Raw genomic sequence first — 13,065 nt, forward strand, 5'->3', positions numbered from 1 at the left:
GGCGGGGCGCCGCCGCCTCCGCCCGCCCCGCCCCCCCCCCCCAGCCGGCAGCTCGCTGGCTCGCTCGGGCGCCGCGCCGCCCAACTACAACTACCGGCGTCCCGCGCGCCGTGGTCACATGACTGTTCCCCGGGGCCCGGCAAAATGGCTGCCTACCTGCAGTGGCGGCGCTTCGCCTTCTTCGACCGCGAGACGGTGAAGGAGCGCCCGGGGCTCGAGGGCGGCGGCGGCGGCAACGCCCTGCTCCTGCCGCCGGGCATCGCGGTCTGCGACTCGGGCCGGGGGAGTCTCGTCTTCGGGGATATCCTTGCGGCGGCGGCGGAGGCGGCGGATGCGGGGCCTCGTTGGGAGGCGCCCCGGGAGGGCTGCGGTCGGGTTGGGACTGGCGGGTGCGACTTCCCAGTCGGCTGGGGAGGCGCCGCCGGCCGGGCCGGGCCGGGGTTGGGGGGAGCCGCGTTCAAACGCAGCTCGGGCACGGCGCATTCTGGGGGGTGGGCTGGGGGGTCGTGCTCGCTTGGGCCCCTCGCTTTCTCCACTTCCCAGGGCTGTCGTGACGGTACAAGGGCGGGCGGGCGGGCGGGCGGGCGAGACGTTCGCTGCCCTGGGCTGATTAGAGGAAGGGCGGCTCGGAAGAAGGGCCTGTTGCTTGTCAGCTGCTGCTCCGTCGTGCCGAGAGCGCCTTAACGGAAACCTACATATGGAAGGGCAGATCTGGTTCCTGCCGCGCTCCCTTGAACTCGGCAGCTTCCAAGCGTATAAACTGAGGGTGACTCACCTCTACCAGCTGAAGCAGCACAGTATCTTGGTGTCAGTTGGTGAGGATGAAGAAGGTATTAACCCTCTGGTAAGTGGGGGAGTGGGGGAAGCCCGCAGATAATTGCGTCAGCTATTCCAGCTATTGCCAGGAGCAGTCTGGTCACAAACAGCAGCACGGTGATGCTGTGATTGGATCTGGCTGTGGGGGGACTCAGGTTCAAATCCACTGCTGCCATTAAGCTTGCTGGATATCCTTGGGACAGTCGCATGCACTCAATTTAACCTGTTTGTGTGTGTGCTGTCAAGTTGCAGCTGACTTATGGGGATCCTGCAGGGTTTTCAAGACAAGAGACATTGCCTGCGTCTGTATGGCCTGAGAGAGTCCTGAGGGAACTGTGACTGGCCCACAGTCACTCAGCAGGCTTCATGTGGAGGAGTGGGGAATCAAACTCCATATTAATGGAGTCCCACTGGTCTCAACCGCTACACCACGCTGGCTTTCTTTTAGCCTACCTCACGGGTTATTTTAAGGATAAAAGGCGGATGCCACCCTGAGCTTTTTGGAGGAAGGATTGGGTAAAAATGGACTCTCTGGATAGGTAAACGCTGCTCTGCTATTCTACAAACTTGGGCTATTCTGATCTTGACTTGACCTTAGCAAAGCAAGAGAATAGTGTTTTGACATCTGCTGTCTACAGTTGCATTTCTCTTATATTTTGATTCTTGAGGCCTGTTGACATTTTGCCTTGAACTTGTTTTCTGCATAAGGGTGGCTCTTGGGAATGTATACTTGGCCCTGTGTTTTTTAGCCCACACTTATTCTTTACATTACCAGGAGGGGCAAGCATCCATCTTTTGTGGACAGCAGCAGATAGCTTTCAATACAACAGAATTACTTCAGGGAAGGGTGCTTTCTCTAAACAAGTCTCCTTGTGATGGTGTGCAGGTCAAAGTCTGGAATCTAGAGAAACGTGATGGTGGGAATCCTCTGTGTACCAGGATTTTCCCTGCAATACCAGGCAACAAGCCCACAGTTGTGTCCTGTCTCACAGTCCATGAGAATCTGAACTTCATGGCTATTGGTAAGTGGAAGCAATGCTGCAGCAGCTGCAGGATATGCTAGTAAAATGGAAAGGGATGACAAACAGCTTCAGCATTAGAATACTGATTCAGCTTCCCACGTTGACATAGTTGAACTTTCAGCCTGTTTTCTATGGGTAGAGTGCACCAGATGTTCTAGGGGTTGCTCTATTCTTTTGCCTCCTTAGGCTTCACAGACGGGAGTGTTGTGCTTACGAAAGGAGACATTACAAGAGATCGGCACAGTAAGACCCAGACCCTCCATGAAGGCAGTTATCCAATTACTGGCCTTGCCTTCCGCCAGTCTGGCAAAACGACTCACCTGTTTGTTGCAACCACGGAGAGCATCCAGGTACAATGTTGGGTTGACTCTGGGGGGGAGAGACCAAGACAGAACACCCGTGCCCACCTACGGTCCCAGCTCATGAGTTTCACTTTTGTCTGACTCTACAGTGCTACACGCTGTCCATGAAGGATTATCCGCGGCAGGAATTGGACACCCGCGGATGTGGGCTGCGCTGCTCTACAATGAGTGACCCCTCTCAGGACCTCCAGTTTATTGTAGCAGGGGATGAGTGTGTGTATCTGTACCAGCCAGATGAGCGTGGGCCGTGCTTTGCTTTTGAGGGGCAGAAGCTAATTGCCCACTGGTATCGGGGCTACCTTGTCATTCTGTCTAAGGATCGGAAGACCTCTCCAAAGTAAGACTCCTGAGGACAGATTTGTTTTGTTTTGGATTTGTTTTACTGTGCATCTGGAGTAGGATGGTGAGAGACCCTCTAATTTTCTTTTGGCGCTCTGGTACATTCCCACTGGGTGTAGATCAGATCTGGTGGGGAATTTTTTTTTGCACTCATGCAAAAAATCCCTATCCACAGCCAGTGCTACTTCTCCTGGGTGTGCTGGGTGGGATCTACACCAGTGATCCCAAGAAGATGGCTGTTGACATGAGATCTGCATGACTTCCTTGCGTGGTGTCCTGTGGACTGGCTTTGGGCAAGCAGGTGTCTCAAAAGCATCTGCAGGGAAGCATTGTTGATAGTAGAGATATGAAGGCTTTGAGACAAGGGAAAAATTTGAACATGCTCCCTTCCCCATATTTTTCTGGGGTCTTTAAAATTATTTTTCCTGTGGGAAATTGGGTGTGTGTGTTACAGAAGCTCCTTGACTTTCCCCTTTTGAAATGAGTAAAAATGCTTTGGTAGAAAGGATGTTACTCATAATGTTAATACGAACATTTTTATATAAGACAGTCTGAAGCTTTGGATTATGATAATTCTTTTGTATACTGTAGACTTACACAACATTTTAAAGAATGTATATAATGTTGGCAATAATTAATATGCTTGAACACATGAAGCGGCCTTATACTGATTAAGACCCTCGGTCCATCAAAGTCAGTATTGTCTACTCAGACTGGCAGCACCACCTCTCCAGGGTCTCAAGCACAGGTCTTTCACATCACCTACTTGCCTAGTCCCTTTAGCTGGAGATGCCAGGGATTGAACCTGGGACCTTCTGCATGCCAAGTAGATGCTCTACCACTGAGCCACAGCCCCCTTCAATGCTACAGCAAAAAAGTTTTAGTCCTATATATTGCGATGCTACTATAGAGTTTGTTTTTTCTACCTTCCAGATGGCAAAAATCACATGTGCCGGGGAGGGGGGAGCAATTTACAACTCTCTTTCAAGTATTGGGCCTATTGCCACATTTTGTCATGGATTTGCAAGACATTTATAAATTCTATAAACGTGCCAAAGAGTACAATTTATATGCTAAGATATAAATGATGTATTTTAAGTTGTTAATTCAGTAGAATAAGTATAGGGTTGAAAGCTGAATAAATGTTGCATGTACTCCAATCCCACCCCCGGAAAAAATTATCCTTTTTTCCCATGGCTTCAGATTTTCTAGAAACGGGATCACTCTTGTGACCAGGGGCATTTTGTCTCTGAAAATGGGGTCTCTACTCTTGGTCGTTAAGACTAGGAGTTCCTGATAGATCAAGCAGATATCAGGTGCTTCAGTAATAACAGTAACCACACAGCTTACAAGTGCAGCTTGCCCTTGTGACAGCCAGTAGCAGTGAGGTCTCTGAAATGTGTTATTGGGGGCAGGGGGAGGAATCTGGGGAGACTCTCCTTCACTCTTGTTTCTCTGTGCTCCAGGTCTGACTTTGCAGGGGGTGACCCACAGAACTCTGACAAGCAGATCCTGAACGTTTATGACCTTAGCAACAAGTTCATCGCCTACAGCTCGGTCTTTGATGATGTGGTGGATGTCCTGGCCGAGTGGGGATGCCTGTATGTGCTGACCAGGGATGGAAAGCTCCATGCACTGCAGGAGAAGGATACGCAAACCAAGCTGGAGGCAAGGGGGCTCGGGTTGTCCCATGGCAGAAGTCTATGGGGCTGGCAGGAGTCTGGGCAAGGCCTTGCTGCTTCAGGCAGGAGCTGTGGGTCAGAACCTCCAGTTGCAGGCCTAGCACCCCGGCTGCCCCTCAGGAGTTGCAAAGGGGCGTGGCTTATTCCTCTGGCAAGCCGTCTAAATCAACAGCTTCTTTACCCACCCAACAGATGCTCTTCAAGAAGAACCTGTTTGAAATGGCCATTAACTTGGCCAGGAGCCACCACCTAGACAGCGATGGGTTGTCGGAGATCTTCCGCCAGTACGGCGACCATTTGTACAACAAAGGCAACCACGATGGCGCCATTCAGCAGTATATCCGGTAGGCAAGGGGCGAGGGGCCTGGTGTTACTGGGATCCCCGCACAGTCTGAGGCAGGATGCTGGGCATTGTGGCTTCCTCATGAGGTGCATCAAGCAGGGGTGGAAGGCCTCTGCAGGCACCTCCTTAGAGGGACCTTAAGGAGACTCCTCTCTCCCCAGTACCATTGGGAAGCTAGAGCCATCCTACGTAATCCGCAAATTCTTGGATGCCCAGCGGATACACAACTTGACAGCCTACTTGCAGACGCTCCACTTGCAGTCCTTGGCCAATGCAGACCACACAACGCTGCTGTTGAACTGCTACACCAAGCTGAAAGACATCGCCAAGCTGGAGGAGTTCATCAAGGTTTGATGGGGAAGGGAGAGGAAGGGATGCTGTGGCCGCTCTCCCAAAGTTCTCGGGGTTCACTGGGGGCAGGAGTCTCTTGTGTAGAGTTCCAAGCGCCTCCCTGCAATCAAGTGGGGGTCATCTTCAGCTCATGCAGCTGCAAAGCTTCACTCCTTCTCTTTGCAAGGAACTAAAGCCACGAAGGCCTTTCCTTGGTCTTCTGAGCGATGGGGTTTTTGGCTCCAGATCTGAAATGGGAGCAGTATGGCTGTTGGGGGGGGGGGGGGAGGAAAACCAAGGTATTCTTGCTGACCGAACCCAGGTCTGAGTGGCATTCTGCTCCAGATGCTGGGGGTGGGCAGGGGTGGTTCACAGTCCTGTGGAGGCAAGTGGAGTTCCTTTGCTGGGAGGGCTACACACGGGTGACTTTGCGGTGTCTTTCCCCATAGACGAGTGAGAGCGAGGTTCATTTTGACGTGGAGACGGCCATCAAGGTGCTGCGCCAGGCGGGCTGTTACTCCCACGCCGTGTACTTGGCTGAGAAGCATGCCCACCACGAGTGGTACCTGAAAGTCCAGCTAGAAGACATCAAGGTGAGGAGCCGCCTGCCTGCGGCCTCTGTCTCTTAGCTGCTTCTGAGGAAATGTCTCAGCTGGGGGATGGGTGGCTGTGTCCTTCTGTCAGGCCTGGTGGGTAGACAAACTGGGTGTCCAGCCTGTTGGATCCCATCCGCAGGGAAATGGGCACACTTAGCACCAGAGTGGGGGGCACCGTGCAGGCCCTCACTGCTTGCTCAGTTGGCCCTTTACAGTCTCCTTTTTGATTTTTAAAAAAGAATTTCTGGAGCTCAAAACTGGAGAAGGAAATCTTCTAAAAGGGTGGTGAAACCTGTAGTGTTTTCATCTCCTCCTGGGCTGAATTCCATAAAAAGATCACACCAATGCCTGGTTGTTCAAGAACAACAGCCCAGTTGCCACTTCGCTTGGACCCCCCCCCTCCCGGCGCCTGCTTGGGAACTTGCTCAGCCATAGGAGGGTGGGGTCCTTCCGTGAGCCAAAGCAGCAGCCCAAGCCCCCCTTTCCCTTACAGAACTACCAGGAGGCCTTGCACTACATTGGCCGGCTGCCTTTTGAGCAGGCAGAGAGCAACATGAAGCGCTATGGCAAGATCCTCATGCATCACGTCCCCCATGAGACCACCGAGCTGTTGAAGGTGCTGTGCACAGATTACCGGCCAGCAGGGGATCGGGAAGGCCCAGCAGTGCCAGAAGGGCAGAAGGTACACCCTGGACATAGTGGCACCACGCTCGGAGGGCAGCAGCCAGGGGCAAGAAGTTACCTTGTGGTTTTGCAGCTGCTGACAATGGTGGGGAAGTGGGGTAAACGGCGGAATGGAGGGTAGCTGGCGCTAAACATCCTTGGTCTGTGTAGTGGGCAAGCTAGGCTAGAAGACAGGGTGGCCCAGCACAGAACTCCGGCATATGAAGCTCCTTGAACTTTCCTTGCTGGCAGGCGGCTCTCCGGGGCATGGGCGTGGCTCTTACTGCTTTTCTCTTCAGATTCCCCTCTTCACTGATGCCGCAGTTCCTCGTGGCTACTGCCCACTCATGTCACATGACCTCCTACATAGCCTTTTCGCTAGTAGAAAAGCAGGCAGAATGCAACCCACGGTCTCTGTGGGGTTCAAGGGCTGAAGCCACTTTGCCAGGCTGCAGATTGTGTTGCTGGGGGTGGGGAGGATTGAGATAGGTGCTGTGTGTGTGTGTGTGTGTCCTAGCTGCTGCCTTTCTTTCTTACTTTGCAGGCCAACCCAGAGGAGTTCATTCCCATTTTTGCCAACAACTCTCGGGAACTGCGGGCCTTCCTGGAGCACATGTCAGAGGTGCAGCGGGACCCTCCCCAGGGGGTGTACGACACACTGCTGGAGCTCCGCCTTCAGAACTGGGCACACGAGCAGGACCCAAAGGTACGCCTAGTGCCCTGGAGGCCCAGGTGCCCAGTGGGGCTTGGCAGGCTTCTTTGGGGGGCTTATCTTGCAGCGTTCCTGCACATCCTTCGCCCTCAGCGGATGTGGTGGGGCCCCACTTGAACAAAGGAAGCTCCTCTGACCTGAATCAGACTCTCAATCACTATTGTCTACTCAGACCAGCAGCGGCTTTCCAGGGTTCCAGGCAGAAGTCTTACGCATCACCACACTTGGAATACTGTGTACGGTTCTGGTCAGCACACCTAAAAAAGGATATTACAGAGCTTGAGAAAGTGCAGAAAAGAGCAACCCAAATGATCAGGGGACTAGAGCAATGGCCCTTTGAGGAGCAGTTAAAATGCTGAGGGCTGTTTAGCTTAGCAAGAAGGCATTTAAGGGGAGACATGATAGAGGTTTATAAACTTGCTCATGGTATGGAGAGAGTGGGCAGGGAGAAGTTTTTCTTCTTCTCTCATAATACCAGAACGTAGGGTCATCTGCTGAAGCTGGATTCAAAACAGATAAAAGGAAGTATTTCTTCACACAAGGCATAGCTAGATTGTGGAACTCCCTGCCTCGGGATGTGGTGATGGCTGCCAACTTGGAAGGCTTGAAGAGGGGAGTGGACATATTCAGGGAAGTGAGGGGTATTCATGGCTACTAGTTAAAATGAAACTAGTCATGATGCGTACCTATTCTCTCTAGGATCAGAGGGGCAGATCTACTGTATTAGGTGCTGTGGAACACAGGCAGGATAAATGCTGCTGCAGTCGTCTTGTTTGTGGGCTTCCTGGAGGCACCTGGTTGGCCACTGTGTGAACAGACTGCTGGACTTGATGGGCCTTGGTCTGAGCCAGCATGGCTTTTCTTATGTTCTTATGTTATGCTCTGATCCTTTTTTAACTGGAGGTGCCGGGGATTGAACTAGGGACCTTCTGCATGCCAAGTCATGGCCCCTCCCCAGTCCACCTTAAGCCATGAGCCCCTCTCTTAGTGCTGCTCTTGGCCCCAAAGGTGCCACCCCCCCTTGATTCTGACCCATTTGGTGGTGGTGGCTGTTTTAATTTAAATAATTTTAAAGCCCCATTTCCACCCAACGTGGGCCTCCAAGGCCACAAATAATAAAAACATTAAAAGATTATAAACACATATAATTGATTTTTATTATTTTTTATTACAACATTTAACCCCTCTTCCCTTTGTGGTTCAAGGCAGTTTCTAATAGATTTTTTTAAAAAAATTCTAGTTAAAACCAGGAAATAACAGACCCCAAATCTCTCTTCCCATCTTATATATGTGTGTGCGTGTGTGTCTATGTGAAACCAACCACATAAGTGGGAGGGTCAATGAGAATCAGTAAGGGAATGACAGACAAAGCAAAGAAGTTTTCACCTGCTAGTAGAGGACAATGATAGAAAGGGAAAGACACATCTTCCTGGGAAGAAAAATCCATGCTTTTGGTGCCATGACTGAGAAGTCTCTTTCTTGGTTTGCCGCCCCTCTAGCTTCAGATGGGAGGTGGCAACCAAAGCAGGGCCTCCAAACGTGGCCACAGTGGTCAGGTAGGTTCCTATGGGAGTGGGAGGTCCTGAAGGTATGTAGGTCCCAATCTGTGTGAGGCATTAAAGGTCAAGACTAGCACCTTGAATTGGGCCCGAAAACAAGTTAGAAGCCAGTGTAGATGGACAAAAACTGGAGCAATAGGATTGCTACAACCCCCACTCCAGACAAAATTCTGGGCACAGCATTCTGTACCAGTTGTAGACCCTGGACATTCTTCAAGGGCCAGTAGTCTAATGTAGATGTTTAGGCCAAGCCAGACCACTGATCCATCTAGCTCAGTGTTGTCCGCTCTGATTGGCAGTGTCTTGTCAAGCCTCAGGCAGGGAAAAGAGTTATCGCTGGCTCAGTAACTGCCGCCAGGGATGGGACGGAACCTGGGACGGTCTGTGTGTCAGGCAGGTGACTTTTCCTGACCTTGATGCTTTGGTGGCTTTGGGCTCCTGGTAGGTCAAAGAGAAACTGCACAATGAAGCCATTTCTCTGCTGAAGAGCGGAAGGTTCCGGAGCGCCTTTGACAAGGCTCTAGTCCTCTGCCAGATGCACAGTTTCAAGGACGGTGTCTTGTACCTCTACGAACAGGGCAAGCTGTGAGTGCAGAGGCGCAGTGGTGGTGGCCCTCTTCCTTGCTGGGGAGGGGGCGGTGCATGTGGAGGGGTGTGGGGAGGAGCAAGGTGGGCCAGTTGGGGTCCCAACCTGGCTGCCTCGGATCCAGCGGCATCTCACCGGGCAGCGCTGGACTGGCTCTCTTACCCGCCTTCTCCCCTTCCCCAGGTTCCAACAGATCATGCATTACCACATGCAGAACGAGCAGTACAGGAAGGTGGTGGAGGTGTGTGAGCTGTATGGAGACCAAGAGCCTTCCCTGTGGGAACAGGCCCTCGGCTATTTTGCCCACAAGGAGGAGGACTGCAAGGAATACATCACGGCTGTGCTCAAGCACATTGAGACCAAGAACCTCATGCCCCCTCTGCTTGGTGAGATCAGTGGGCGAAAGGGACAGACGCCCTGATCCTGCGAGGGCGGGCGGGCAAGCAGGGGGCTACTTGGCCCTGCAGCCCATACAGTGCCTTTCTAGCTGAGCAGACCTGCCAATGAGAGCTTCTGGATGGGCGGGGCTGGCAATTATGAACAGGCTATGGGCAAAACAGCAGCTGTAATTTGAGGCAACGCTGGCCCTCTGGCTTCTCCCTTTCTGGCAACTGCTGGGATCAGCCAGTAGGACTGCCCTATTCTGAGAGCTCAGGGTGGGCAGCTTAGCTGAAGCCAGGCAAACAAAAATCCCCCTTGACACGTGGAACTGCCTCTGCTGGTCGCACACTGACCGCTGGTCACCAGTCCAGCCTCTTCTGGATTGGGAGCAGGCTCTGACTTGGCTCAGTCCCGCAGCTGCAGACTGCCAGCACGCGCACGCTGCTGCCGTTCCAGTTTGGCGCATCAACGCTAGTCAGCAGGGTTGGATTCTAGTGCCCCGCAGCAGAGAGACGCCCCTGTGGAGCTGGAGGTAGTCCTTCTGGAATATTCCAAGTATTACACTGAAAGCAAGCCCTTGGCGACGGAGGGAAGGTGAAAGCAGCCTGGAGAGAAATAACAGGAGACCCTGGTCAGGCCCAGGCGAATTCCCAGGAAGGGGCCTGGCTCTCATTGGCTTGCAGCTGTATATATATATTGGAGGGAGTTGGGCTCATGCGGGCAGGAACATGTAAGGCTTGAGTGGGGAGAGGCTGAGCTATCTGCCTGCTCTTCTTCCCTGTCCCAGTTGTGCAGACCCTGGCCCACAACTCTACAGCCACCCTCTCTGTCATTAAGGACTACCTGGTAAGCAAGCTGCAGAAGCAGAGCCGCCAGATTGAACAGGATGAGCAGAAGATTCAGAAATACCGGGAGGAGACCAAGCGGATCCGCAAGGAGATCGAGGAGCTGAAAAACAGGTAGCTGCAGCCCTGCCTGGTTGGCTCTGGCTTGGGACCTTGGCCTCTGATCTGAGGGAGACGTCACGGCTTGATGCTTCCCTACCTCTAGCCTCACTCACCTCTGGCGATGCTCCCAGCCCAGTTTCTAAGGGGGGGGGGCTGAGATCTTGGTTGGGAAGAGGATTCCACGTGGAGAGCTGTCCCCAAAGCCTGGTCTGTCTTCTTGCGTCTGATCTGTTCTTCCATTAGACCTGTTGCATTTTAGTAAGAGATTATAACGCCTGGAAGCACCACAGTGGTGTGTAGCCATGATGCTTGATCCAACACGAGAGGTGTCAAGTTCCCCTTTTCAGGGACTGGGCAACTCTTACGTTTGGTGTGTGAACAAAAGTGAACTTGGGGTTGGTGCAGGAAAAACTTTCTCAGGGCAGTCAGATACTGGGCATGATTCACATTCCCCGTTGTTGAGATGTTATGCATTAAAGATTTGCCCAGAGTGCCTGCGAGTGGTGTCTCAGCAGGGTTCCCACAATGAACGTGTAAGTGTGCGCCTCAGAACTCTCCCCTTCACGTCACAAAGTATGTGCCTGCCAAGCATCGTGCAGCGACCCGTAGACCTCTTTCAGGCGCAGGCATGTGAACTTGTTCCTCCTGCCTAGCGGCCTTTTCTGTGTCCCATGATGGGCGACTTCTTCCCCTGGCCTGCGCAGGGAGGACAGCGAGTCTGGCTCTGTCCCTGCAGTGAGGGGGCGGGGGGCCTGGGGCCTGCGCCTCACTGCGTGCGTGCTTCTCCCCAGCCCCAAGATCTTCCAGAAGACCAAGTGCAGCATCTGCACGAGCGCCCTGGAGCTGCCCTCGGTCCACTTCCTCTGCAGCCACTCCTTCCACCAGCACTGCTTCGAGAGCTACTCGGAGAGCGGCTCCGAGTGCCCCACCTGCCTGCCGGAGAACCGCAAAGTCATGGACATGATCCGCGCCCAGGAGCAGAAGCGGGACCTGCACGACCAGTTCCAGCACCAGGTGGGTGGGTGGGTGGGTGGGTGAGGGCCCGGGGAGCCCCTTCCGCGGCGGGTGCCCCCCCCCCCCGCCGCTCGCCATCCCATCTCTCTCTCTCCCTCCCTTCCGCCCCCGTGCAGCTGAAGTGCGCGAGCGACGGCTTCTCGGTGGTGGCCGACCACTTCGGGCGCGGCGTCTTCAACAAGCTCACGCTCGTCACCGACCTGCCGGCGGGGCGCGCGGCCTTGGCGGCGGCGGAGGCCGGGCTGCAGCGGGACCTGCTCATCCACGCCAAGCGGAGCACCTAGGCCGCGCCCTCCTCCCCCCCTCCCCCCCTCCCCGGCGTCCATTAAAGCGCTTCTCGCACCTGCCGCCTCCGGGCCTTCCTTGCTCACCTGCAGGCCGTCTTCCGGGGGAGGGGCGCCGCCCGGAAATGGCGCGCGCGGGGGGGCGGGGCTTGGGCGTAGCGGGGCTGGAGGCGGCGGCGGCTGCGCGGGACGGTGTGCGCCGTGCCGGCCCGGCCCGGCCCTCCCGCCATGAGCGGCCCTCCGCCTGCGGTGAGTCTCCCACCGGAGGGAAGGGGAGGGGTTCGTGGCGGCGCGCCGTCCCACCCGGCTGGCCGGGCCACCGCCGGCCTACCTCGCCGGGGGCGGTGCTGGGGGAGGGAAACCCTGGGAGACAGGACAGCTCCCCGCCGGCCGGCCTGCCGGCCTGCCGGGGGCCCCTGACGGCTGCAGGCTGCAAACTTGGCCCCGGAGCCCCCCGCTGCCTTGCAGGGAGGGAGGGAGGGGCGGCCTGTTTGGGGGCCGCAGGCTGACGCGGGCCGCCCCCCGCCCCTCCCCGGACGCTGATGACGCGCGAAGGGTCTCCGGCCCCAGCGGCGGGGGAAAGAGCGCCGGTCCCCCCCCCCACTCACAAGGGGGCCGTAGCCATGCCAATGCCCCTGCGAGGTAGGCCAGGTTGACCTCCCCTCTGTTGCGGGGTGGGGCGGAGGTGCGGCGCAGCCCCCTGGAGGGCGCTCCTGGGACCGGCCCCTGCCTCCCGCCCCCCCCCCAGACCTGAGCTGCGGGCGGCCCCTCCCCCCCTCCCCGGTCTCGCAACCTCCGCTGGGACGCGGGGACAAAGCCCGTCTCTTGCTCAACGCGCCGAGGAGGCTTTGCGGGACTCGCCCTGCTGCGTGTTGGGCACCGCTGCTTGGCGGGTTTCCACGGGGAGAGAGCGGGTCCTGCTGCTCTGGGCGGAGTGGGGTGTGGGCGGGCGATGCCGCTGTGGGGCTGAGGCCATGCTCTCTGGGCTTGCCCTGGCTGCTCCCGGCTGCTCCCGGCTGCTCCCGGCTGCTCCCTGCGCCTTCTGCTGGGCAGGATGCCTGCCGCCACGGGGTGCCCTTGCGACTGCCGGGCGGCATCGGGCAGGCCTGGGGGGGATCTGCGGGCAAAACCTGGCATGACGACAGAGCGGCCTCTGCTCCCTCCCAAAATCAGCCCTGTCGCAGCCTCTCTAGACCCTCAGGCTCTCCTGGGAATGCCAGGGCCGCTCCTCCCCCCAGCATCACTGTCTGCCCCAAAAGTACAGGCTCTGCGGTTGCATTCCGAGAGCAATATTTGTCTTTTTTGCACGCCAAGGGCAAGTTCCCAGTTCTTAAGTCTCTGCATTCTTGGAGGCCGGGGGTGCGTTTGTGCCGCTGGCTGCCAGCAGTCACACCTAGAGGTGTGAAGTCTGACAGAAACGTTTCCAGAA

At 55.6% G+C, this 13,065-nt stretch overlaps 1 protein-coding gene across 1 annotated transcript; it reads left to right on the forward strand.

The window, feature by feature from the left end:
* The first annotated feature begins 144 nt into the window (after nucleotides 1-144).
* VPS11 (VPS11 core subunit of CORVET and HOPS complexes) lies at nucleotides 145-11,636 on the forward strand. The gene is made up of 16 exons (XM_056860452.1): nucleotides 145-301; nucleotides 696-844; nucleotides 1,703-1,838; nucleotides 2,025-2,188; nucleotides 2,290-2,537; nucleotides 4,006-4,207; nucleotides 4,414-4,565; nucleotides 4,726-4,912; nucleotides 5,344-5,487; nucleotides 5,984-6,172; nucleotides 6,698-6,859; nucleotides 8,870-9,009; nucleotides 9,194-9,396; nucleotides 10,179-10,350; nucleotides 11,130-11,352; nucleotides 11,469-11,636. Exons 1-16 carry the CDS (start codon nucleotides 145-147, stop codon nucleotides 11,634-11,636), a joined length of 2,796 nt encoding a protein of 931 aa, XP_056716430.1.
* Nucleotides 11,637-13,065: the final 1,429 nt, after the last annotated feature.

This window comes from Euleptes europaea, chromosome 14 (genome assembly GCF_029931775.1).
Source record: "Euleptes europaea isolate rEulEur1 chromosome 14, rEulEur1.hap1, whole genome shotgun sequence".
NCBI lineage: Eukaryota > Metazoa > Chordata > Lepidosauria > Squamata > Sphaerodactylidae > Euleptes > Euleptes europaea.

Excerpts from the sequence above, each read along its gene's own strand:
- VPS11 (XM_056860452.1), top strand. The coding sequence starts at position 145 with ATGGCTGCCTACCTGCAGTGGCGGCGCTTCGCCTTCTTCGACCGCGAG. Across the intron at positions 4,566-4,725 it reads GCCATTCAGCAGTATATCCG|TACCATTGGGAAGCTAGAGC; the intron begins GTAGGCAAGGGG and ends CTCTCTCCCCAG. Across the intron at positions 6,860-8,869 it reads CACACGAGCAGGACCCAAAG|GTCAAAGAGAAACTGCACAA; the intron begins GTACGCCTAGTG and ends GGCTCCTGGTAG.